Below are 25,456 nucleotides of genomic sequence, written 5' to 3'. Positions count from 1 at the left end.
TTGGATGATGTGGTGTGAGGCAGGGGTGCTCCCGGTGGGCAGCATGGCTGGGGAGGACCTCAGTTTTCTCATTTGTAAAATGAAAGGTCCTGAGTGAAATACATGCTGCTGTTCTCTTCAACTCCTGATTTAAATTCTTGATTATTCTAAATACTAACAGGGTGTGATCTCTTGGCCTGCTATTAGGAGACCCAGAATAGGAGTGAGTGTCTGGCCTGTTGGCCAAGCGTGGCCTGTCTGTAACTGGGTGGCCTGGTGCAGTCCCTGGTGTGGCAAAAGCAGCTGCCATGTCCCAGAAACAGAGTAACAGGCAGAGAGAGCCAGGCAGCCGCAGCTCAGAAAGGTTAATGTCTCCACTCGAAAATCTATTTCTGCTCTCACCTGAAACATTTAGATTCAAGGGATTGAAAGCTATATTTGGTAATACTAAAAGAGAGTTTTCTTTGCAGGGAATGGCTAAGAGCTTTGAGGCTCAGGTGTGATTCGTTTTTGTCAATCAATATTGTACTCAAGATTACCAATACCGGCCTATCCCAATTACACCTCTCTGAAATGTGTGGGGCCCAGAGCCTTCTATTCCTAGCTGAATGATGCTTCTGCTGCCTGACCTTACCTTCAGGGGGCAATAAGAAGTTTAATACAGCCACGAATCGGCTGCAGCATGGCAGGGGCCTGACCCACCTCAGGGTCCAGCCATCATCACGGGAGGGTGAAGGAGCCATTCTAATGCATTTCTGGAAAATGCCCATTGAAGCTGATCCTTGGGTCCTGCAGTGTGTTTGTGTAAGTTTGCTCCAGGGTAGCTGGCCAGGGAGGGGAGCGGACAGGAGGGGAGCGGACAGGAGCAGAGTGGTCAGGAGGGGAGCTGGGCTGGGAGTGGGTTGTCAGGGAGGGGAGCGGAGAGGAGGGGAGCAGAGAGGAGGGGAGCGGACAGGAGGGGAGCGGACAGAGGGGAGCGGACAGAGGGGAGCGGAGAGGAGGGGAGCGGACAGGAGGGGAGCGGAGAGGAGGGGAGCGGACAGAGGGGAGCGGAGAGGAGGGGAGCGGAGAGGAGGGGAGCGGACAGGGGGAGCGGAGAGGAGGGGAGCGGACAGAGGGGAGCGGAGAGGAGGGGAGCGGACAGGGGAAGCGGACAGGAGGGGAGCGGACAGAGGGGAGCGGACAGGGGGAGCGGAGAGGAGGGGAGCGGACAGGGGGAGCGGACAGGGGAAGTGGACAGGAGGGGAGCGGAGAGGAGGGGAGCGGACAGGGGGAGCGGAGAGGAGGGGAGCGGACAGAAGAGAGCGGACAGGAGGGGAGCGGAGAGGAGGGGAGCGGACAGAGGGGAGCGGACAGGAGGGGAGCGGAGAGGAGGGGAGCGGACAGGAGGGGAGCGGAGAGGAGGGGAGCGGACAGGGGGAGCGGACAGGGGAAGTGGACAGGAGGGGAGCGGAGAGGAGGGGAGCGGACAGAAGAGAGCGGACAGGAGGGGAGCGGAGAGGAGGGGAGCGGACAGAGGGGAGCGGACAGGAGGGGAGCGGAGAGGAGGGGAGCGGACAGGAGGGGAGCGGAGAGGAGGGGAGCGGACAGGGGGAGCGGAGAGGAGGGGAGCGGACAGAGGGGAGCGGAGAGGAGGGGAGCGGACAGGAGGGGAGCGGACAGAGGGGAGCGGACAGGAGGGGAGCGGACAGGGGGAGTGGACAGGAGGGGAGCGGAGAGGAGGGGAGCGGACAGGGGGAGCTGGGTTGGGAGTGGGTGGTCAGGGAGGGAGCACTGTGCACTTTCTTCTCAGCACTGCCTGTTCTGCTACCTTTGTAGTAACCAGCTCTTCTAATGTTCAGCGTTCGAGCCCCCGTGAATGAAAATGATTCTGTCCCTCAGAAGGCTGCTCCCGTGGGGCTGTGACTGGCTGTGGACTCGCCCGGCTGCCCGCATGCCAGGGCAGGTGTTCACGTAGAGTTGTTGAGTTGCGCTCTCTTGCCCTTGGGAAGGATAAGGCATTAATAAGGTGATATCTTCTGCCATTTCACTCATAGGTAACCATGTTTCGTGTAGTAAGAAACTCGGCTAAAGTGCCCTAATGTTTTAGCATTCCTTAAAAGGCCACTTACTTTCACAAATGGGAGTTTTGAGTGACTGTGTCGGCTGCTGTGTGAGCAACGAAGGAAAGCAGGTACAGTGTACGAGTCGCCCAGACAGCAGCAGGCCTGCAGGGAGCCCTGGGCTTAGACTGTGTGTCCAGCAACTAGGGACCCCAAAGGGACTCAGGGATGGGGCCCAACTGAGGCTGGCTCATGGGGTGCAGGAGGAGGGAGCTGAGGAATAGTGTGCACTGGCCAATGGTGACAGCAAGTGAGTCCCCCTCCTCAGCCCTCCTTCTGAAGGGGCAGAATCCCTGGGGGTGGGTGGAGGTGGTAGCACGAGTTCCTCCTGCACCTCACCCATGCCCTCGAGGTGGCTAGAGATGCCCTCGGTGAGGTCCTTCTGCCTCCCCCACAACAGCGTGATGCTGACACATCAACACCACATTCCCCAAGCTTTTCATTTCGTAATGGGATAACTGTGGGGTCTGGAAGGGGCTCAGGTGCGCCGTTCTCTGCAGGGATTTCCAGGCAGTTGACGGAACTGACACCTGAATGGGCCACGGCCCAGGTCTGCCGGAGTGGGATTTGGAAATGCTGGGAGAGACAATGTGGTAAACAGCATCTAGACTGGTTTGTATTCCAACGTTTTTTTCCCTTTTGGAAAATCAGGGGTTTTTTTCTGCCCTCTGCATTTTGTTGATAGGCAGCCTAGAATCCAGCTACTTGGTCCTTCTGTGCCTCAGTTTCCTCATCTGAACTGCTGGGTGAGGTGAGGTGAGGCACTGACCTGGCCGGTGATGAGCGACCAATCCACTGGGGGTGGATCCAGTGGCCAGCAGGAGGCAGGGGCTCTCCTGTCCCCGGGGCCCCTCAGGCCACAGCTCTGGCACCTTCGTCCCTGCACAGCCCGGCTCACGGGCAGCCCTGAGATCCAGTGGGGTAATGGGGACAAACGTGTTCTGGGACTCTACGTCACCATTTGTCTCCAGCTCTGTCACCCCCAGGAGTTTCAAAATCGTCGAAGACAAACTTGACGGGCAGATTCTGGTGCAGACGGCAGTCCAGACACCAGAGGCAGGCCCATACTCCGCATCTTCTGAGCAGCCTCTCCATCCCGCCCCGGTTTTATTCCAACCTCCCTGCACGTCCTGGGTGAAGCAGGTACCCTGTGCGTGTTTGCTGGGAACACGGACACCAGCCAGTCCTGCCCCTGCTGAGGAAAGAGCCGCCTGTTTCAGTGGAGATTGTTCCTGCCAGAGGGAGCGGAGATGGAAGTGCTGGCTGAGGTCGAGCATCTCTCCTCGGGCAGCGACTCCCAGGACCTCAGGGTCAGTGCTCGGTGGAGCCTCCATCTGTGGGGCTTTTGAGTAGCAATCAGATGAACAGGCCAGCGCCTTCTTTTTACCCACATCTTGGTGCAGATCCCATACATCCTGGGAGCCCTTCTGTTTCAGGATGATTGAGGGGAGACACAGGATGCTGTGATCCACTTTACTGAGCACCTTTTGCAGGAAGGAATCCGTGCTGTGTCCTGTGACCTAATCTGAAAAGGGGAGCACCTGAGTGCTAGCAAAGCACTGGTTCTTGGATGTCAGGAAGGGAGTGGGACTCATGTGGCCCTGGGGGCCCTCAGGAACCACCCAGGGGGCACAGTGACGTGGGCCATCCTCAGCACTGCCCTCAGGAACCACCCAGGGGTGCAGTGACATGGGCCATCCTCAGCACTGCCCTCAGGAACCACCCAGGGGTGCAGTGACATGGGCCATCCTCAGCACTGCCTCCTCCTGAGGAAGGGTGATGATGGAATCTGCCCAGGAGGCTCCAGGATGGCAGCTGGAATGAGTCAGTGGGGATTAGCATCATAGAACTGTTCACCTTTTGGGGGCAGGAGACACACTGATGGTCTCTTTGGGAAGTCTTGTGCTGTGGTGGTTAGGATTCAGGCCTGTGGCCATCACCATACCTCACAACTGAGCATGAAAACTGTGATGGAGGGAAGGACCCCAGGTGTTGGGGGCCTGGCCCAGCTCAGCACTCAGGTTTGCAAGTGACGGAAGCCAACACAGACCCATGTGGGGCATAGTGGACTGTGAATGGGGACCCCAGGGTGGCTCTGAGACTGTGAATGGGGACCCCAGGGTGGCTCTGAGACTGTGAACGGGGACCCCAGGGTGGCTCTGGGGCTGTGAATGGGGGCCCCAGGGTGGCTCTGGGGCTGTGAATGGGGACCCCAGGGTGGCTCTGGGGCTGTGAATGGGGACCCCAGGGTGGCTTTGGCACAGTTGCCAGGATCTGCAGCATCTCCCAGCTGCTTTTGTCTCCAGTTTATCTCTCTTTGTGCGGTGCTGGGATGGCTGCTTGTCCACCTGTTCACCCCTGTTCACAGGGCTTAGAAACCAATCCGCGTGAAAAGAGAGAATCTTCCACCAGAGAAAAGCATGAGGGAGGGGGCTGTGGTTTGGAATGGACCAGGGCCTGCACCTGACCAGTGGCTGGGCAGGGAATGGGATGTTCTTGTGGCTCCTGGGCTGCAAGGGAGCAGGTTTAGGGATTGACAACCCTCCTAGGATACCACAACAGCAGAGGGGAGCACCCGCCAGGAAGGGAAGGCCCTTGACAGGCAAATGCCACAACCTCCATGGTTCACTCAAGAAAGTGAGTGCTACCACTGAAAAAACGTGTGACTGCAATAAATAGGAATTAATTTAACCCAGATGGTGAAACTTGTACACTGAAAATTATGAGATGGTGAAAGAAATGGAAGACAAGACAAATAAATAGAAGGTATCCCATGTTCATGGACTGAAATAATTAATATTGTTAAAATGTCCATACTACCTAGAGCGATCTATAGATTCAATGCAAGCCCTCTCAAAATTCCAATGGCATTATTTTTTTACAGAAATAGAAAAGCAATCCTAAAATTCATATGGAACCACATAAAACCCTGAATAGCCAAGGCAATCATGAGCCAAAGGAACAAAGCTGGAGGCATCACGCCACCTGATTTCAAAGTATACTGTGAAACTATCATAACCAAAACAACATGGTACTGACAACAACAAAACAAAACAAAATAGACAAATCAACTAATGGAACAGAGAGTCCAGAAATGAATCCATGCATTTGTGCTCACTTGATTTTTGACAAAAGTGGCAAGAACACATAATGGGAAAAGGACAGTGTCTTCAATAAATGGTGCCAGGAAAACCGGATATCCACATGCAGAAGAATGAAATTAGACCTTATCTCTCACCATATACAAAAATAAACTCAAAATGGATTAAAGACTTAAATTTAAGACCTGAAACTGTAAAACTACTAGAAGAAATCATAGGGCAAAAACTACATAACGTTATCCTGGGCAACAGTTTTTTTATTTGATCCCCAAAGCACAGGCAACAAAAGCAAAAATAAACAAATGGGATTATATAAAATACAAAGCTCTACATAGCAAACAAAACAGTTAGCAGAGTGCACAGACAACCTAAGGATTAGGAGAAAATATTTGCAAGCCGTACATCCAATAAGGGCTTAATATCCAAAATATATAAGCTCAAACAACTCAATAGCATGAAAATGAAAAACCCAATTAAAAGATGGGTAAAAAACCTGAGTAGACATTTCTCAAAAGAAGACATAAAAATGGCCAACAGATATATGAAAAGATGTTTAACCGTGCTAATCATTAGGGAAATGCAGATCAAAACCACAATGGGCTGTCACATCACACCTGTTAGAATGGCTCTCATTAAAAAGACAGCAAGTGTTGGTGAGGCAGTGGTGAAAAGGGAACTCTTGTACATTATCGGTGGGAATATAAATCAGTACAGTCATTGTGGGGAACTGTATGGAGGCCTCTCAGCTGAAACTACCATATCATCTAGCAATCCCACTATGAGGTCTTTATCCAAAGGAAGTAAAATCAGTATGTTGAAGAGAGATCTGCACCCTCATGTTTACTGCAGCGCTGTCCATAATAGCCATGACAGAGCAACCTAAGCATCCATCGACAGATGGATGGATAAAGACACTACGGGATACTATTCAGTCTTAAAAAAACAAGGAATTCTGTGATTTCCAACATCATGGATGGAACTGGAGAGCATTATGCTGAGTGAAATAAGCCAGGCACAGAAAGACAAATACTGCATGATCTTACTCATCTGTGGAACTGAAAACAATTGAACTCGTAGTAGCAGAGAGTAGCACTGAGGTCGTCAGAGGCCAGGGGTGGAGGAAATGGGGAGATGACAGTTGGAGAGCACAAAATCTCAGGAGCGATTTTTGAGTTCGATTGTACAGTGTGATGAAGATAATAGTAGACGATTGTACATCTCAAAACTGCTGAGAGAGCAAATTCCAAATGTTTTTACCACAAAAATGTTAAGTATTTGAGGTGATGGATATGTTAACTAGCCTGATTTAATTATTCCACATGGTATTCTAAATCATAACATTGCCTTGTACCTATTGATACGGTTTGGCTCTGTGTCCCCACCCAAATCTTATCTCGAATTGTCATCCCTACGTGTTGGGGAGGGACCTGGTGGGAGGCGACTGGATCATGGGGGTGGTTTCCGCCATGCTGTTCTCGTGATAGTGAGGGAGTTCTCATGAGAGCTGATGGTTTAAAAGTGTAGCACTCCCCTCACCCCCACTCCTTTTGCCACCTTGTGAAGAAGGTGCTTGCTTCTCCTTCGCCTTTTGCCATGACTAGTTTCTTGAGGCCTCCCCAGCCCTGTGGGACTGTGAGTCAATTAAATCTCTTTTCTTCATAAATTGCCTAGTCTTGGGTAGTTCTTTATAGCAGTGTGAAAATGGACACCCATAAATATATACAATTGTAAATTATAAAATGTGCGTGACCAAGTCATTTTGCTTCCTCAGCCTCAGTTTCCCCACCTGGGATGAGTGGACAGCATTGGAAAGCTCTGGGTGACTGCTGCTGCCACACCAGCTTTGGCCCCAGCTCGTAGCTTCAGGAGGATTTTCCACGGGGGTGGGAGACCCTGTCTCCTTCTACCTGGGGCTTCCAAAGCCAGTGGCCTTTGCCTTTGTTCTTTCTCTTGCTCCATCCCCCTCGAAAATACAAGTCCTCCTGAGCCTCCAAAGCTTACTCTTCATAAAACCCTCTGTGGCCTCCTATAAGAACATGCCCTCTCCAGACAAAGCTCTGCTTACCAAAGTAGCTCACAACAAAACCCAAATGAAGACAAAAAACCTGTGTTCCCGTTGGCCGGGAGACAGCCTGTTAGGTTTTCTCTCCTTGTTAACGTCTAGTCACTCAGATGACTTCTCCAGGTTCAAGGCTCTGCTGGGAGGCGTGTTTATGCCGTCAGGGTTGAGCAGACAGAGGCCTAGACCATCAGATAGTCACGTGGGCTGTACGGGTCCTGCCAGGACCGCTCCCAGACAGCAGGGTCCACCCTCAGAGAGGGAGCACTGGGGCCGTAGACATGACCATCACCCACATTTCGTCCTCCAGAATTTCTCCCACCCACTGCGGTCCTGGGTGCCCACACCATACTTTCCCTCCATGGCGTAACTGAGGCCTGGGGTCCAAGCTGTCTTCTGCCTAAAGCTCTGTTTTGGGCATCGTCCGTCAGCGTCTGGGTTCTCACCTCACACAGCACGATTCCCCTTACTGACAGGGTCGTGTGCAAACCAACAGGGCAGCAGTGATTTCCAGGGAAACAGCTGCATGAGCTGGTGCCCAATTTCTCATCAGAGGAGTGCCAGGGTCCCCTGAACCCCTCTCCTAAACCCACCGATGAAAGGTGCCGGAGTCTGTTCCTGCACATTCCAAATCAGAGCATCAATTCTGTCAGGACTGAGCTCGGGGACAGTGACCACTTCCAGCAACACAGCCTCACATGTTCTTTCTTGGTGGGTTACGTGTGGGGCCTTTTTCATTATTACATCTCATTTATTCTTGGGCTAGAAAAATCTGGTTTTCCATGTTTTATGCAATTCCAAATTCCTGTGTGTCATTTCAGCCCAGACTCCGGAGTTTCTTTTTTTTTTTTTATTTTTTTTATTTTTTGAGACGGAGTCTCGCTCTGTAGCCCAGGCCGGAGTGCAGTGGCCAGATCTCAGCTCACTGCAAGCTCCGCCTCCTGGGTTCACGCCATTCTCCTGCCTCAGCCTCCCAAGTAGCTGGGACTACAGGCGCCCGCCACCTCGCCCGGCTAGTTTTTTGTACTTTTCAGTAGAGACGGGGTTTCACCATATTAACCAGGATGGTCTCGATCTCCTGACCTCGTGATTCGCCCGTCTCGGCCTCCCGAAGTGCTGGGATTACAGGCTTGAGCCACCGCGCCCGGCCCGGAGTTTCTTACATTAAATGCCGGTGAATATAATTAGCATTCAAGACCCGGTGCAAGGTGCTGCAAGTGTTCATTTTAACAGTCAATTATGGGTCTTCAGTTTGGTCGAGGAACTGCCTCTTCGGGAGGCCTAAACTTGAAACGGTCCCCGCTGCCTGTGACTGGGGCCAACGCTCCCCGTCGGACGGGGCTCCTGATGATGGCTCGGCCCCTCCCATGTTGCTTCTAGTTACTAAACAGCCTTGGTCCTGCTGAAGCCAGCTCTTCCCCAGCCTGGCCTGGCTTGGGGCCGGTGTGGGGTTGCTGGAGCTCCCCGGTCTGTGCCGTCCGGGGTCCCTCCTGGGGGAGGCCCTGCCCTTTGCTGCCGGTTGTCACGGCTTCTAAGGGCCCAGGTGCTGGCTCCTCGGCAGGGGGACATGTTGTGTTTTGGAAGGTGCTAGGGTCTGACCCGTTCGTGTGGGGGTCTGGGTGACACGTAAGAGGGGCTGTCTTTCCCTGAATATCTTGGGGTGTGGTGGTGTGAAGTGTGTGTTCATTGCTGTGTTGACTGGTCTTTGGGAGCTAAATTTAAACTCATCCTGATGCCTGGAAATGCAGTCTAGACCCTCCACGGAAGCTTTCGCCTGAGCTCGACTGTGGCTGTGATTCCACCAGGCGCAGCTGCGACAGCCTGTGTGCCACGAGGGTGGCTGCCCGAGCCTCTGTGCAGGCCCTGCTTGCAGGTGTCGGGTGTAAAATCAGAAGTGGGGCTGTTGGATCATCTGCTAATTCCATGTCGAATTTTTCCCGTGTGCTTTCCACAGCGACTGTAGCACGCGACGTTCCTGCCCGTGGAGCACAAGGGCCTCAGTTTCTCCACGTTCTCACCCACACGCGTTATCTTTGGTTTTGTTGTGTTTTGTTTTCTGGTAGTAGATGTCCTGCTGAGCGGGCAGTGGGTCTCACCGTGGTTTTGATTTGCATTTCCCTGACGCTGGTGATGCTGGGCGCCTTCCCTGTGCTTTCAGCTGTTTCTACATCTTCTCTGGGGAAGCATCTATTCAGGGCCTTTACCGGTTTTTAATCAGGTTGTTTTTGTTGTTGTTGTTGTTGTTGAGTCGTGGTTCTTTATGTATTTTGGATGCAAATCCCTTATCAGATAGATGAGGGCAAATCTTTCCCCATTCCCTGGCTGCCTTTTCATGCTGCTAATAGTGTCCTTTGATGCACAACAGTTTTAATTTTGATGGTTACATTCTTATTTTTTTTTTTTTTTTTTGAGATGGAGTTTCACTCTTGTTGCCCAGGCTGGAGTGCAGTGGCGCGATCTCGGCTCACGGCAACCTCTGCTTCCCGCGTTCAAGCGATTCTTCTGCCTCAGCCTCCCGAGTAGCTGGGACTACAGGCGTGTGCCACCACGCCCGGCTCATTTTTTGTATTTTGAGTAGAGATGGGGTTTCTCTATGTTGGCCAGGTGAAGGTTACATTCTTTTATTTTATTCTGAATTGCTTTTTAAATTGTCCCCACCCCCACTTTTTAAAAAAACACCTGTTTATCTTGACTTTACCTAGATTGCCAGTTTCTTAAGACCAGGATTCTCCTGTTCCCAGTCCTGCTCCCGATGGAGTGATGGTGATTTGTGCTTGGTACTGGCCACTCCGCCTCTGAGTCTGTTTACTGGGAGAAGTGAAGGTGGCTGAGCGGGGTGATGGTTCTTGTCCCTCTTCGTGGTGCTCAGCCATAAGCTGAGCATTTGGGGATGAACCTACGAGGTCGTAGCCAGCAGCACCTGGCCTGAGCTGAGTGACTTGCCGCTCTGTGGTTCTCTGCTTCCATCAGGGTGAGCTCCCAGCTGGGGCAGGTGGCCCAGAATCAGTGGTTCCACACAGCGGATCATTCCTGGCTCATTCCCACAGCAGGTGCTCAGCCCTCTGTCTAGAGATGCTGCCTCTTCTGCAGAGAGCACTGGGCGGCACGTGGTGTCCAGCCACAGGCCACGTTCGGGGACTGGGGAGGAACATGGAGGCCGCTGACTCTCCCGTTTCTGAATCACACCAAGTGGTTGCTCTTGCGGGGCACCCATTGGGGAGAATGACTCACCAGTGGTGCTTAAGTCCATGCAGAGCTGGTCACTGGGATGTGCCGGCTGAAAAGAACCCAGTGCTTGTCCACCCTGCCTTTCTCCTTCCCTTTTCAAGCCCCCAAGGACTTAATTTTTTCTGGATCTTGGCTCAAGTGACCACAGTGATGAGGTTTCCTGAGCTCCTGGTGGTCTGGAATGGTCCATCCTGTTTCCTTAACTCCCTCATGGATGCTAAGTGTCAGTCAGACTTTTCTGCAGCTACCCATTCCCGTGTGGGCTCCAGCAAGGTACCCAACCTCTCTGGGCTCTAGTTTCTGAATATGGAATGGGGACCATGACAGTTTATGGTACTAAGGGTTATAAGGATTAGCTGAGTTGACTGTGTGAGTGTGAGTGACGTCTGCAGGTGTCGGGTCTTATGGTGAATGTGTGAGTGTGAGTGACGTCTGCGGGCATCGGGTCTTACAGTGAGAGTGAATGTGAGTGTGAGTGACGTCTGCGGGCGTCGGGTCTTATGGTGAGAGTGTGACTGTGAGTGACGTCTGCAGGCGTCGGCTCCTGTGGTGAGTGTGTGAGTGTGAGTGACATCTGCGGGCGTCGGCTCCTATAGTGAGAGTGTGGGTGTGAGTGACATCTGCGGGCGTCGGGTCTTATGGTGAGAGTGTGACTGTGAGTGACGTCTGCAGGCGTCGGCTCCTGTGGTGAGTGTGTGAGTGTGAGTGACATCTGCGAGCGTCGGGTCTTATGGTGAGACTGTGACTGTGAGTGACGTCTGCGGGCGTCGGCTCCTATAGTGAGAGTGTGGGTGTGAGTGACATCTGCGAGCGTTGGGTCTTATGGTGAGTGTGTGAGTGTGAGTGACGTCTTCGGGTGTCGGGTCTTACGGTGAGAGTGAGTGTGAGTGACGTCTGCAGGTATTGGCTCTTATGTGAGAGTCTGTGAGTGACATCTGCGGGCATCGGCTCTTGTGTTGAGTGTGTGGGTGACGTCTGCAGGCATTGGCTCTGATGTTGAGAGTTGCCATACAAGGACCTGAGGATTTGATGAGTTGGTTGCAGAATCGGACACTCTGCCAGTCACTCCATGTAACTATGATGACCGCATTTTCTCAAATGCTGGCACCCACAATCGAAAGTGAAAATGAGGGCTCCGTAGAGGACAGCCTAGAGCAGTGAAGTGGGACCATGTGGACAGATCTTGGGGTGCGACTCCCAGGCCGACTTTGAGCAAATTCCTTAACCTCTCTGTGCCTTAATTTCCACATGGTGTAAATGGGATAATAATACGCAGTGTTGTAGTCCATGAAGGCTGCTCAAAGTGCCACCTCCTGGGGGGCTTAGGAACAGCAGACATTGATTTCTCACAGTTCTGGAGGCTGGAAGCCAAGGTCAGGGCCCCAGCAAGGTTGATGTCTGGTGTCTGGCGAGGCCTTTCCTGGCTCATCCATGGTGCCTCCTCACGTGTCCTCATGTGGCCGGAGGGCGAGCAGTCCTTGGGGCCTCTGTAAGGGTGCTGATCCACCACGAGGCTCCACCTCCCTGCCTCTCAGCCGTCCGCCTGCTAACACCAGCACCCGGGGCTGGTTTTAGCACACAGCCTGTTGCACAGAGGAGCCGCCTCATGCACTTGGGGTGGGGGCTTAAAGCATCCTTAGAAGTAAAATGCTGGGAAGTGCTGGGCGTGCCGGTGCTCAGTGAGGGAGGCATGACTGGCTGTGTTCTTGGCACTGTCTTCACTGTCCTCCCCCCGTAGCCTGCTCCTCACCTCCTGGAAGGACCATCCACCTGCCACACCTCCCCCTGCCCCACCCAGCCAGCGTGTGCCTGGGCTCCTCAGTACTGCAGGCTGACGCCCTCAGACACCTGTGGCTTCTGTAGTGACCTCCCCTGGGGCAGTGGGCTGTGTGCCGCTGGTTTTACCGTCCCAGGCCTCACTGGGATCCCTGGGTGGTGGGAGGAATGGAGGCCCCGCTTGTCGCACAGGGAAGCTGGTCTCTCCTGGATTTACCGTCCCAGGTCTCACTGGGATCCCTGGGTGGTGGGAGGAACGGAGGCCCCGCTTGTCGCACAGGGAAGCTGGTCTCTCCGGACAGTGAGACTCCTGCTGTGAGTGCAGGTGCTGCCCGGGCGCGGGGCTCCTCCCCAGGCAGAGCCTTACGCTGCTCTGCAGATGCACAGGCTGTGCTGGCCGCTCCCAGGCACTGTCACTCTGTCCCCTGCCTTCTGCTGCCTGTCAGTGGCTGCTCTGAACTGTACCAAATCCTTGAAAATGAAGGAATTTCCAGCGAAACAGGGTCTCGGCTTATCTTTGGGTCTCATTAAGAGCTAAGCCGTTCAGACTCCACAGCAGTCCTGCCATGGACGCAGCCCACAGATCTGACGGCCTCTGAAATCTGGCCTGGGCGTGTGGCGAGCCAGAGCCTGTTTCCTTGGACCTCAGAAGCCATTGCTGTCTCTCAGGATTCACCTTTGGCCTCCTGGGATTTTTGCAGCAGTTTTGACTGTGTGCCGTGACAGCAGCTTCTACTCCCTGAGAACAGCAGCCCTTTCACAGCTTCCTTGCAGAAATGTATGTGGCGGGGGCTTGATCAGTTCAGATAAAGGCCTTCTCCTCCCTCTGGAGAATTCCTTTCAACAGGATTCTGAGCTGTCATTAGTTCTCCTTTCTCCAAAAATAGCGGGGGAGATTTTATTCTTGTCGCCACACCCCTGGGGACCTGATGGAGCAGTGGGCTCCCCCGTCTGTGGTGCTGCTGTGCGAAGCCCCGTGGGACCGAGGGAACCCTGGCAATGCTGCCAGCTCCCTGTAGGGAGGGACCTTCAGAGGCAGCTCCAGCGTCCCAGGGCACTGGGATTTACAGATCGAAGGTGCTTTGGCAGTGTCAGCTTCCCTGTGCGACAGTGGGAGAGGGGCAGGGTCCTGAGGGACCCCAGAAGGGGAGGCAGGAAAGAATCAAAGAGTGACCTGGTCTGGTACAGCAGGACACCTGGAGCAGCCGTCCCAGGCTGGTGAGGGTCCTTCTGGTATTCTGAGTGTGAGCGAGTAGCGAGTGTGTGTATGAGAGCATGTACATGTGTGAGCATGTGAGAACATATAGTGTGTGCATGTGCATGTGTGTGAGAATGTGTGTGAGAACGTGTACATGTGTGAATGTGTGCATGTGAGAATGTGTATGTGTGTGCATGTGAGAACGTGTGCATGTGTGTGCATGACAATGTGTACGTGTGTGCATGTGTGAGAACGTGTGCATGTATGCATGTGAAAATGTGTGAACGTGCATATGAGAATGTGCGTGTGTGAGAACATGTGCATGTGAAAATGTGTGCATGTGAGAATGTGTGTGCATGTGCATCTGAAAACGTGCATGTGTGCATGTGAGAATGTGCATGTGTGTGCATGTGAGAATGTGTGAGCATGTGCATGTGTGTGAGAATGTGTGCATGTGAGAATGTGTATGTGCATGTGTGTGAAAATGTGTGCATGTGAGAATGTGCACGTGTGTGGGAATGTGTGCATCTGGGAGCATGTGTGAGGGTGTGTGTATATGTGAGAATGTGTGCATTGTGTGGTTGTGTGTCTGCATACTTGTGTGTGTATGCATACATTGTGCATGGTGTGAATGTGTGTTTGTGTATGTGGTTGCTTCTGCATTGTGCACCTACGTGTACAAGTGTGCATTAATTCTCCTGTTGTACTGGGCAGCAGTGTCTTGTCTCTTGGCTCCTCACTGGCCGACTGAGTCTGCCACCGGCATCTTCAGGCCTGAGTCAGAGCAGGGCTCCTGAGCCATGTCTTCGATGAAGAACCGGCATTGCAGGGAGGCAGCCACGAGGGGTCACTGGTGCTGCTCGGTCCTCACTGGCCTCCCGGGTGACCGCAGCCTCTGGGCCTCGCCTTGTTTGGATGCAGGGAGGGAGTGAGTGACAGACCAGCTTGAAGAAACACAACAGGGTGCCATTGTTTCATCAGAGGCCGCTGCGCTCCCTCCCTGGCCGTCGGACGCAGGAGCTGTGGCGGGTATAGCCTGTGGGGCCCTAGATGTGACATGGTTCTCCCTGGAAAGCGCGCCCTGAGCCCTGCAATGTTGCTGTTTCTAGGCTCTGGGTTCAGTGCCCGAGACATCCCCAGAGGCCCTGTTCTCCTCCTGGGCTTCCCCGGTGTGTTCCCAGGGAGCTGCATGACACTGACCACCCATTGCTTTTGTCTGGGCAGGGTCATCTGGCAGCCAGATGAGCGGATGCGTTTGGTGTTTACTGTGGACAGTATTCTGCAAACCTGAGTGTGTGTCTCAGCGATGGCTTTGTGACAGTTCTAGAAACAGTTGCGGTCCCTGCCCAGCCCTGGAACGTGCTTGTGCTTGCTCCGCCGGGCTCTGCCTGCCCCGTGGTTTGGCGTGTCTCTCGCCTGCCTTTCTGGTTGGAAGACAGCCTCCAACGCCTCTCATCTGCGAAGGCTTCACGATTGGGGTGCCTTTTCTGCCCATTCCTTCTTGCTCACAATTCAAGAACTTTGTTCTGATAGTTTCCAGGGATCTGAGACAAATCAGTTTTTACGTGCCTTAGTATACTGTTTACACAAACGATTGAATAGGTGTATGCGTTGCCGTTATTTCAAACAGTGCCCTAAGCTAATTGCCTCACTTTGAAATACGAAATTAAGTGATCATATTGTATTCATTAATTTCCAAGTCCTGTTATATTTCCATAAATAAGAGATATTTTAAAAAAGACATATAAGTAAAAGTAGGTCAAGATATTAGCAAAAGGGGAACAGAAGATGGTTAGTTCACTGGAATCTGTGCCATAGGAGCCTGCAAGCAAGTGTCCTGCCCATGAGCTGGTCATGCTCACGGTGTTTGGTGGAAGGAAGGTGCTCCTGGCTGTGGGGCCTGGGGGACCCTCTGTGGATCTCTGTGGAGAATTGTGGGGTAACACAGTGAGCGACATTTCTCAGCACATGCACAGTGAGAGTCTCTGGGCCATTTCTCCTAGGATGTCCTCTAGGGCAGGCCTGGACGTGTCACTCAAGATGTCACTGAGCGCAGGCCTGGGCATGTCACCTAAGCAAAGTGTGGCACGAGCACTTTGCTCACGGGGGATCAAAGCCACCTGGTTCACCCCACAGCTTTCTGGTGCTCTGATCTGATGGTTCTGGGCCAGTGCTGTGGGTGTCCCGAGAGAGGAGGCTCAGCATCTCCAAGCATCCGGACCCCCTGGGGGCACCCTGGACAGCAGAGCCCACCCTTCCTCTGAAGACAGAGGTCCACTAGGATCGCCTGCTTCACGTGTGGAACTGGGGATGGAAATGCCAGGGGTCACTCGGCCCTCTGAGCCCAAGCAGAGAGAGTAAGGGAAGGGGTGGAGGCACACGGCCACCTGAGAACTTCCGAGCCTCGCGACGGCCCCTCTAGGGAGCCCCCACTGCCAGCCCCTTTGGTCCGCAGTGAGTCTTTCATCCAAGTGCGTCACTGCCAGGGGGTGACGACTTCTAAATCTGTGTGAGATTTCAACAAATGAGGCTTCTAGCTGATGGTCTTAAACACTTCCACCGACATCTCCGTTTTCTTTTAGACAAGTGGGAAAACACCAGTTATAGTCATTCACTAACATCCTTTTAATCCACACTGGGTGCAAGGCACTGTACCAGATGCTGTGGCGGCGTGAAGAGGCTGCAGCTGTGACCCCTGCCTTCTGGGAACTCACGGTACCACCAGGGAGAGGGGGGTCCTGCGGGGCGGTAGAGGTGAGGGGGGTCCTGGGGCGGTAGAGGTGAGGTGCTGTCTTGTTCATGTGGAGACTGTGAGCGTATGCGTGTGGGCGTGTGAGTTTGTGCATGTGCGCTTGTGTACACCTGTATATGAGTTAGTGTGGGTGTGTGCGTGTGTGTGCGTTTGCACATGTGTGAGTGTGCATGTGCTCCTGTGTGTGTTTGCACAAACAAGTGCATGCAAATGAGTGTGCACACCTGTGTGTGCGTATATGTTGGAATGTTCACGTGGGTGCATACAAGTGTGAGTGTGTGTATGTGAGTGTCCTGTGCATGGGAGAAGTGTGTGAAAATGTGTGTGTTGGTGCATGCAGGTATGAATGTGCATATGTGCACCACGTACACACACATGTGGTGTAAGTGGAGGGATGTACGCAGCCCCACAGACTCAGTGAGAATAGAAGCGGGCTGGAAGCTTGGTCCTGGAGGAGGCCCGCGCTAGGCCTGGGTTTGCGTTTTGGGGACAGTGACACTGTGAATGAAATTACTTTGGCCTGTGGGAACAGTGCTCCAAGGACCACTGGTTAAAACAAATGACCAAGATAAATGAGCTCTTTTTCTTATTTCTCCAAAAATCCAACAACAGAAAATGCTCAATATTTTCTCTTTCAAATGGAAGAAACTGACCACCCAATTTTAGACTATTGTTAATAAAAATGTCTCTAAGCAAAACTTTTGCTCCTCAGACTTTTGTGTCCATTGTCCTGGGCCCTGTTCATCCACCGCTCTGCATCCTGGACGTTCCTTCTCTCACTGTCTTTAGCACTGTCCATGCTGGTCCCAGAGGCAGTGGGGTCCAGCCTTCTGTCTGCACAGTGAAGGGGGCTGCATCCTAGAACTCTGGGGATGTCAGGCCCCCCGGTTCACTGAGTCCCTGAGATCGGAGTTCCAGGCCAGGCAGAGTTCCTGTCAGGGGACACCTGCCATGTCTCGCCTCTCCCAGCCAGGGCAGCAAGAAGCCTTCCTTTCTGTTTCAGAAAAAGACTCATTCTACAGAACGTCTCCCAGAATATTCCCCTCCCCCACGAGCCTGTCTGTGCATGGGCTCGGTAGCGTGTGGAAGGGCCTGATTGCTGCTGCTGGCAGAAGGATGCGTGTCGACCTGAGGTTTGCCCTGTAAATGGCTCCAGGCTATCCAGGTCTCTGGTCTCCACGACCACCATCCTCACTTAGCCACGATCCCCTGGGTGGGGCTGCTCCGTTCACCCGCCATGGGCTCCTGGCAATTCCAGCCCTTGCCAGGGAGATCTGTTTTAAAATGCAGACCCATTCAAGAGCCTGCCCTGCCTGGAACACCACCCAAGTGGAGGCGGCCTCCTCCAGCTCCTGGGATGAAGGCCACTGCCTCTGATTCCCGCAGGCTCTGCACGATCTGCTTCACTGGCTTGACCCGCTTGGTGCCCTCTCCTGCCTGATCCAGAACTGTAAGGCCTTGTCGCCACTGCTCACTGGGGCTGACGAGGGCCGGGTGCTGCCATGCACAGAGTTGCTCCCTCCCCGCTGCCCACCTGGGCTGGGTGCTGCCATGGATGGAACTGCTCCTCAGCCTGGAGTGTCCTCGATGTCCTCAGGCCGGCTGCTGTTCGTTCTCTGACTGCTGGATGAGGTCAGCACCCTCTGTCAGGTTCTCTCGTGCCCTTTTTTGCAGCCTGTCCACAATCATAACTGAACCATCAGTGGTGAACATCTGTTGCCCCAGGATCCTGGAAGCTCTGATGTATGGAGCCTGCAGTGTCTGCTTTTTCTGTGTGCGTGTCTCCCGGCTGTCCTGGCCTGGCCATGCAAGCGGGATGCAGGGCAGAGCTGTGCCTTTCCTGGGACGAGGGTGTGGGGCGGAGGCAGCCGAGCAGCAGGCATGGCACTGACCCGCTCCCGGAACAGGAAGGGGCTTTGCAAGGCGCAGGCAATGCTGGGGACAGAAATGACGAGCTGCGTTGACAAGAGCACCCAACGCTGCAGGGAAGACAGAGGGAGAAGGCATGAAGCCGTCATTGAGGAGCGCCTAAGGGTTAGGCTTCCACGCAGAGGCACGGGCAGTGTCTGTTTGTCGGAAGGGTTGATGATGTTGGACTAGCGGCATCCTTGGGCATGCACAGTAAGTTTGGCAGTTAAGCATGTTAGTGGCTGTGCACATGTGCATGTGTGAGTTAGGAGCTGTGCACGTGTTTCTGTATAAGAATTCACACATACACATATATTTGCACACATGAGTGTTTTGATGGTGGCAGTAGCTGAGGACGGGTGGACAGGGAGCCCACAGTTTTCACAGGCAAACCCGTTCTCCTCTCCCATGATTTTCAGACAGCTCCCAATGTGAACTCAGTGGTGAGATTTGGAACCAAGGTCGTGCAGGGAATGCACATTCTGGACAAAAAGCAGGGCCCTGGTTCTGAGAGTCTCATGGACAGGCTCCATCACCCAAGGCCTCCTGCCTCCACTGCTGCTGTGGCGATGTGCTTCCAGCTGGGAGCTCGGCACGGCCTGCAGGACCGCAGAGCTGGACGGGTCAGTCTGGGCTTCGATGATGGGGTTATGTTGATGGGGTGCAGGGCCATGGTGCAGGAAACACAGTCAGTAGAAGACAGTTCATGAGGGGACCCCGAGCCAGGTCAGATCCCAGGTAGGGTCTTGGCTGCGTCCCAAGAATACGAAGGCAGGAGTCCTGCAGAGGACGGGGCCTGAGGGTTAGGGGCTCTGGGTAGTTTCCAGGGTGATTAAATGGTCAGCGGTGAGGCGACTTCAGTTTGCCACTTCCCGAGATTGTTTCGGAGGCTGCGCCCCACGTCTGAGATGGGGGAGTTCAGCCTGGACTGGTGGGAGCTTTGGTTCTCTGGCTCCAGCACCTCTGCTGTGTGGATCACCCCTGGCATCCCGACTCTGGAGTCTCATCACTCCTGATGCTTTCCTGATTGAGATTTCACTTTCCAGTCCTTTTTTCTAGTATGTTCATAGAGACCTTTTGGGGTCCTGCCTTTTAGCCAAGTGACCCAGAAGAACAAAGCAATACTTTCAAAATTCTGGCCACATAAAAATCAGTTCTATCAAATGTATTTAGGAATTTCCTTAATGTTCTATTTCACTACTAGGCTGTATCCATATTTGGGGGAAGCCAGTACCCTAAAAATCAAGCAGGGTAGCAGTGAGCCTGGGCATGATCTGTGGGAGCTTCTGGGCTCCTTCCTTCTGGTCACAATCATCTTCAACAACCCTTATTGCTGAGTATTTACTGGAATGAAGGACACCTGTATCATGAAGTTCTTTAAATATGGAGATAAGGTTGAATTTCATTGTTGAAAAATGCATTGGGTGAAAAATCATGAGATACCGATATGCACCTAAGAGAGCAGCCAAACACCAGAACATCTACACCACCAAGAGCTGCTGAGGACGCGGGCGACGGGGACACTGCGGCCGCTGGGAGTGAGGACGCGGGCGACGGGGACGCCACCGCGGCCGCTGGGAGTGAGGACGCGGGCGACGGGGACGCCACCGCGGCCGCTGGGAGTGAGGACGCGGGCGACGGGGATGCCACCGTGGCCGCTGGGAGTGAAAAATGGCGCAGTCACTGTTATGCTGATTGTCACTGTGGCGAGGACGTGGGCGACGGGAGGCTGTGTGTGTGAGGGAGGCTGTGTGCGTGTGTGATGCTGTGTGTGAGGGAGGATGTGTGTGTATGAGTGGCTGTGTGTGTGTGGGAGGCTGTGTGTGTGTGAGGGAGGCTGTGTGTGCGTGTGTGAGAGGCTGTGTGTGTGTGACGCTGTGCGAGGGAGGATGTGTGTGTATGAGGGGCTGTGTGTGTGGGAGGCTGTGTGTGTGTGAGGGAGGCTGTGTGTACGTGTGGGAGGCTGTGTGTGTGAGGGAGGCTGTGTGTGTGTGTGTACGTGTGTGAGGATGCATGGAAAATATCCGTACTTTCCACTCAATTTTGCGGTAATCTAAACTGTTCTAAAAATAAAGCCTATTAACAATGCACTGGGGATGGTATCTGTGTCTATCGCATTCAGCACAGGGATAGTCTAAGGCAAAGAGAATCAATGGTTAATTTATATCAACTGTCAAGTAGTTAAAATTATTAGCCAAAACTGATTTTAAAAGCACAAACATTATGCATTATATTCTATATATTCTAAACACATGTTTAAAAGACAGTTTTCAAGAAAATGTAATATATATTATTCTGAAAATATACTTGTGACATTGTATGAAACAAAATTTAAAGAATGAGGCTGTTATGCTTGAGAAGTGGTTTGCCTGGAACGTTCCAAAAGTGATACAAATTGTCCTGGGCCATTTTTCTTTATGAAAAGCTGAGCGATTTCATGAGCTTGCTTGGGAAAGGGATTCCCAGCCGCATGTTGGGAAGCTTTGGCTGCTCTCAGATGTGCTTCTCTTATATTTGGTACCAAATTGCCAAGTCCTGTGTGCAGACACCCGGAGTGGCCGAGTGGGGCCAGGACCAGCCACGCTCTGCCATGCCCTATGCCCTGAGCTGGCCATGCGTCCATCCCAGGGGTGCGTTTTCCAATGTGCACAAGAGGCCGGGAGAGCTGCGGGCAGCCGGGCACCGTCGTTGCTCTGGGGCCGCCCAAGAGAGCCTTCCTTCTGGGGCTGGGGAGCGCAGCTCGTGGGCACTGCTGCTGAGTGGAGCCCTGGGTTTCTGAGCCTCCCGTGGCCTCAGGGATCGGAAGACGCTGCCGGCCCTGGCCTAAGGTTAGGTGATCACTGACTTGGGCCCTGCCTGGGGGTCCAGGAACCTGGTTTTTGGTTCTTTCCACCTGTGGCTCACTCCCTCCTCTGTGGCCCCGAGGCCTAGGCGAGTTTTCGGCATTGTGAGCCCGGGGTCTGGGTCATCTCAACGTGCCCTCCAGTTCCTGCCTTTCTATGTTCAAGATATTTCCATTTGAAACGGAGAGTACAAATATCAGGTATGTTTGAAGTCATTCCTTCTTTTCCCTCTTTGCCCCTTTCTCCCTCCTCCCCCTCTTCCCACTCCTGCTTGCACTGGAAGGCAAAGGAGCGGGCACATCCGGCTGCGTTCCCGCCGTGTGGTGCGGCCCGTCCATCACGGACGGTGGGGGGGCCGGGCGCTGCAGGCGTGTCCCCGGGAGCCCTCTGCCTGTGTGTGGCCTCGCAGGGGCTTCGGTCCGGCTCTCACACGGGAGGCAGCGCGGCCGGGCTGCGCGGAGGGAAACCGCGCGGGCCTGGCGTCTCCTCCTCGCCATTGTGCGCCGCCCGCGCAGCTGCCAGGCTGCCTCCCGGATTCTTTGGGCTTTGCAAAGTCCCATAGAAACCCGCAAGACGCTTGCAATACTGGAGGTTATTTTCTGCTAATCACCCGGCCCCGTGTCGTGAGCATATATGTAATATCAGACCAGCAATTACCGCGTCAGCCTGGCCCTGGGCGAATGTGTTTCTGCTAATTACACTTGTTGCATTTGAATGGCTTTCTTCAGCCAAGCTGCACGGCGAAACCGTAGTGAACAATGAAAGACCATTTCCCCTTCCGCCCGGCCTGGAGCTGCAGATGGCCGCCCTGTGTGGAAGCAGTAGTGCCTGAATTAATCTTTTGTGTGCACCAAAGAAGGTAATTTGAATGTTTGAAACCCCACAGGAAGCTTGTCTCAAAGTGAACAATTCGCCAAATAAAGACTAATTAGGGCCTAAATTAATTAGAAGGTGTGGTTGGAAAGGATGTTGATGAGCAGAGTCTGCCATTTCAGACAAATGGAATTGAGCTAAATAAATTAGTCCCATTAGTCCCACGTCGTTCGCCAGCCTCGCGCCTCTCCTGTGCCGCGGAAAGCAGCCGGGGAAGCCGCCCTGGCCTCCCACGCAGCCCGGGAGAGACTCTGCCGAACCTTGGAGCGCCTACAAATTAATATTTGTATTTCCTGGGTTTTCTGTTTTCTTCTGGAAAACTGGCCTGGAATGTTATTGACTTTATTTTTTTGTTGTCACTGAGTTGTCAGAAGCAAGTTTTACATAAACAATGTGAAGTTACATAAAAGGAGGGTTGGGGGGTATGGAGGAAAGCGGAGTGAAAACATCGCAGCCACGCTGGACTTTCTCTCCACTTTGGCATTTGTGTTTTCCGGGATGCTCGGTTTTTATTTCACAAACCAGCACATTCCGGGCGCTCCCGGGTCCTAACTCCCCTCTGGCGCCCCACGCCCCAAAACCTCACGGCGGCAGGTGATGAGAACGCATTGCAAGGATGTGTGTGACCTTCCTGCTCCCTGACAATGAAACGTCTCGTTCTGTCTTATCTGCTTCCCCCACAGATGGAGTGTTTGGAAGGTGCCAGAAGGTTCCGGCAATGGACTTTTACCGCTACGAGGTGTCGCCCGTGGCCCTGCAGCGCCTGCGCGTGGCTTTGCAGAAACTCTCCGGCACAGGTAGGGCGGGCGTGGGCCGAGGCTCGGGGGCTGCCGCACTGAGCGCCCGCACGGGCTTTGCTTCCCTTCCTGGGGGGTGAGGAGCTGGGACGGACCGAATCCGCGAGTGCGGTGGTGGAAGGGGCAGATGGCAGCCGAGCGCTGGGCTCACGGGTGCTTCCTGCTGGGATCGTCCGCTCCCGGGTTTGGAGGAACCCAGGCCTGCTGCCTCCTGTGTCCGAGGGAGGAGATGCCTGGAGGCTGCAGTGGCCATAGCTGGTCCCGGTGCACGGTAGGCGGGCGTCGGCTGCTTACCTGGGCCTGGCTGGGTCTGGTGCAGGTGTGGCTCGGCCTGGAGAGAGTCAGCCTCTGCCTGTCACCGTTGTTGTGAGATTTTTGTTGTCGGTGGTCCCTGCAGGGGTGATGAGAACATAATTTTAAAAATTATGATAATTTAAAAATTATATATGGCAACATGGTAAGACCCCGGAATTACCAGAGCACTGGCCCCTGCTGCCCTTCTTTGGCTGTGAAGTGAGGTCTCTTGGTCAGAAGCAGTGCTATGTGGACACCATAGTGATGGATAAGGCGTTCTGAGTCCACGGATGGTAATTCTGGCAGGAACACTGTGCCTAGGGAAGGGAAATCCACATCTGGAGTAAGCTCTAGTCCAGCAAGGACTATTCCCCACCCCTTCCTCAGGGGAAGCTGCAGGTGGAACCACCTGCCCCCGGCGGCTGGCTGATCACCTCGGGAAATGGTGTCATGTTGGGGACTCAGGGCTGGTCTTTGTGGTGGCCGACTGGGGACTCAGGGGTGGCCACAGCAGGGCTGGCCTTGGTGAGTGGGAGCCCAGGCATCACCTCCACCCCTGCCACCGCCTCCACCCCTGCCACCGCCTCCACCCCTGCCACCTCCACCCCTGCCAATGCCTCCACCCCTGCCTCTGCCTCCACCCCTGCCACCGCCTCCACCCCTGCCACCTCCACCCCTGCCAATGCCTCCACCCCTGCCTCCGTCTCTACCCCTGCCAATGCCTCCACCCCTGCCTCCGTCTCTACCCCTGCCTCTGCCTCCACCCCTGCCACTGCAGCCATTTGTTCATGGGCCTGCTGGGCTCTGGCGGGGTGGCTGGGGAAAGAGGTGGACTGGTGTCCACAGAACAGGTCACCCCAATCCACTTGGTTATTAAAACTCTCCTCTGGCCGGGCGCGGTGGCTTACGCCTGTAATCCCAGCACTTTGGGAGGCCGAGACGGGCGGATCACGAGGTCAGGAGATCGAGACCATCCTGGCTAACACGGTGAAACCCCGTCTCTACTGAAAACACAAAAAATGAGCCGGGCGTGGTGGCGGCGCCTGTAGTCCCAGCTATTTGGGAGGCTGAGGCAGGAGAATGCCGTGAACCCGGGAGGCGGAGCTTGCAGTGAGCAGAGATAGCGCCACTGCACTCCAGCCTGGGTGACAGAGCGAGACTCCGTCTCAAAAAAAAACCAAAAAACAAAAAACAAACTCCTCTGCTGAAGTCACTCTTTGGAGAATATTCACACGGGACATACATATCTTAGCACTTCCTACCACTTCATAGATGTCTATCTCGTATGTCTCTTCCCCAGTTGCCCTTGTCAACAATGTTTCCAGTAATATTGTCTCTGAGAACCTGGCCATCTAGCCAAACCATTGGCCACAGCCCATTAATTGATAAATAATCACACATCTGGCCATTTCTCCTTCTAGGTAGAATCACCAGCCAGGTGCACTGCTTGAGGTTCTGCTCAGCAGGAGGGTTTCCGTTCACCTCTGTCCTTCAGGGGGGTCCCAGGTTCACCTCTGTCCTTCAGGGGTCCCAGCAGGGGCAATGCATAGTGCTGCACGTGTCTGCTTTTGGGTGGCACCTGCATGTTACACAGAACCACCCGCAAACAAAGCCCAAGTCACCTGAGTCTTGGTGACTTTGTGGGGAACTCTCCACAAAGCCAAACTGCCGGTTGAGAGGGAGAAGCGCATGTGGTGGTGCGGTCCAGGGCGCTGGGCCACTCCCTGGTGCACGTTCCAGGCCACACTGGACTCCTGAGCCCTCTCCCGCGGGAGCCTCCAGGGCGGCTTGGGCCCAGCTCCTGCTCCGTCTATGCCACTGTCATTTGGCAGTGGGGTGCTGTGTGCAGCCCAGCGCCAGGCTTGGCTGGGCAAGTAGATACGGGTATCAGTGTAGATGATACAGACGGAACGCTGCTCGCGCAGGGACAAACATGGAGTGAGTCACATTGAAGGACGGTTGTGTGACTATTCCACTGTGTCATTTTCTGGGTTTGCTTATCTTGTGAGCCTTACTCTGTGTTTCAACCTTCACTGTATCGTCTTGAGAAGGGGGAAAAGCCTTATTTAAAGAGCGAACGGATGAGCTTTTGCCAGGCCCATGGCTGGGCGTGCGAGTGGAGGCCAGGGGTCTTCCAATGAGAATGGGCCTGATTCTTTCAGAACCTCCCTGAGCCTAATTTTGACCCGGCTCTAGGTATGTATGTAGCTATCACCATGTGCTGGCAGCTGACCCCCAGAAGGTCTTCAGGCTGGCACCGAGCATCATCACGTTTCCGTGCTATCCTGTGCGGAGATGTGGCAGGGGCAGTGTGCCGGAGTTCACCTGAGCTGTCTTCTCGTGGGAGCTGGTGCTGTGAGCACTCTGGGGCCCTGCCTGGGTGGGCGTCCCGGAATGAAATGAAACCAGAGAATGCACAAGGTGCTCAGCCTGACAAACTAGAAAAAAACAAGAAATTTAAGGTGAGTTTCAAAAGGAGAGATAGAGAAATATCTAGTGGCCCCGAATTCCCCAACAGAGATGAGTTTTCTTACCTATGATTTTAA

At 53.8% G+C, this 25,456-nt stretch overlaps 1 protein-coding gene across 3 annotated transcripts in view; it reads left to right on the top strand.

Moving 5' to 3' along the window:
- PTPRN2 (protein tyrosine phosphatase receptor type N2) overlaps positions 1-25,456 on the top strand; it is a 1,015,036-nt gene that overhangs the window by 234,860 nt on the left and 754,720 nt on the right. For all 3 annotated transcript variants that reach the window (XM_028846528.2, XM_015135381.3, XM_077997823.1), the window contains one exon: positions 22,503-22,616. In XM_028846528.2, coding sequence (XP_028702361.2) covers positions 22,503-22,616 — 114 coding nt within the window. The remainder of the gene's footprint in view (positions 1-22,502; positions 22,617-25,456) is intronic.

This window comes from Macaca mulatta, chromosome 3 (genome assembly GCF_049350105.2).
Source record: "Macaca mulatta isolate MMU2019108-1 chromosome 3, T2T-MMU8v2.0, whole genome shotgun sequence".
Taxonomy (NCBI): Eukaryota; Metazoa; Chordata; class Mammalia; order Primates; family Cercopithecidae; genus Macaca; species Macaca mulatta.
This window is presented reverse-complemented; position numbering and strand designations above follow the sequence as displayed.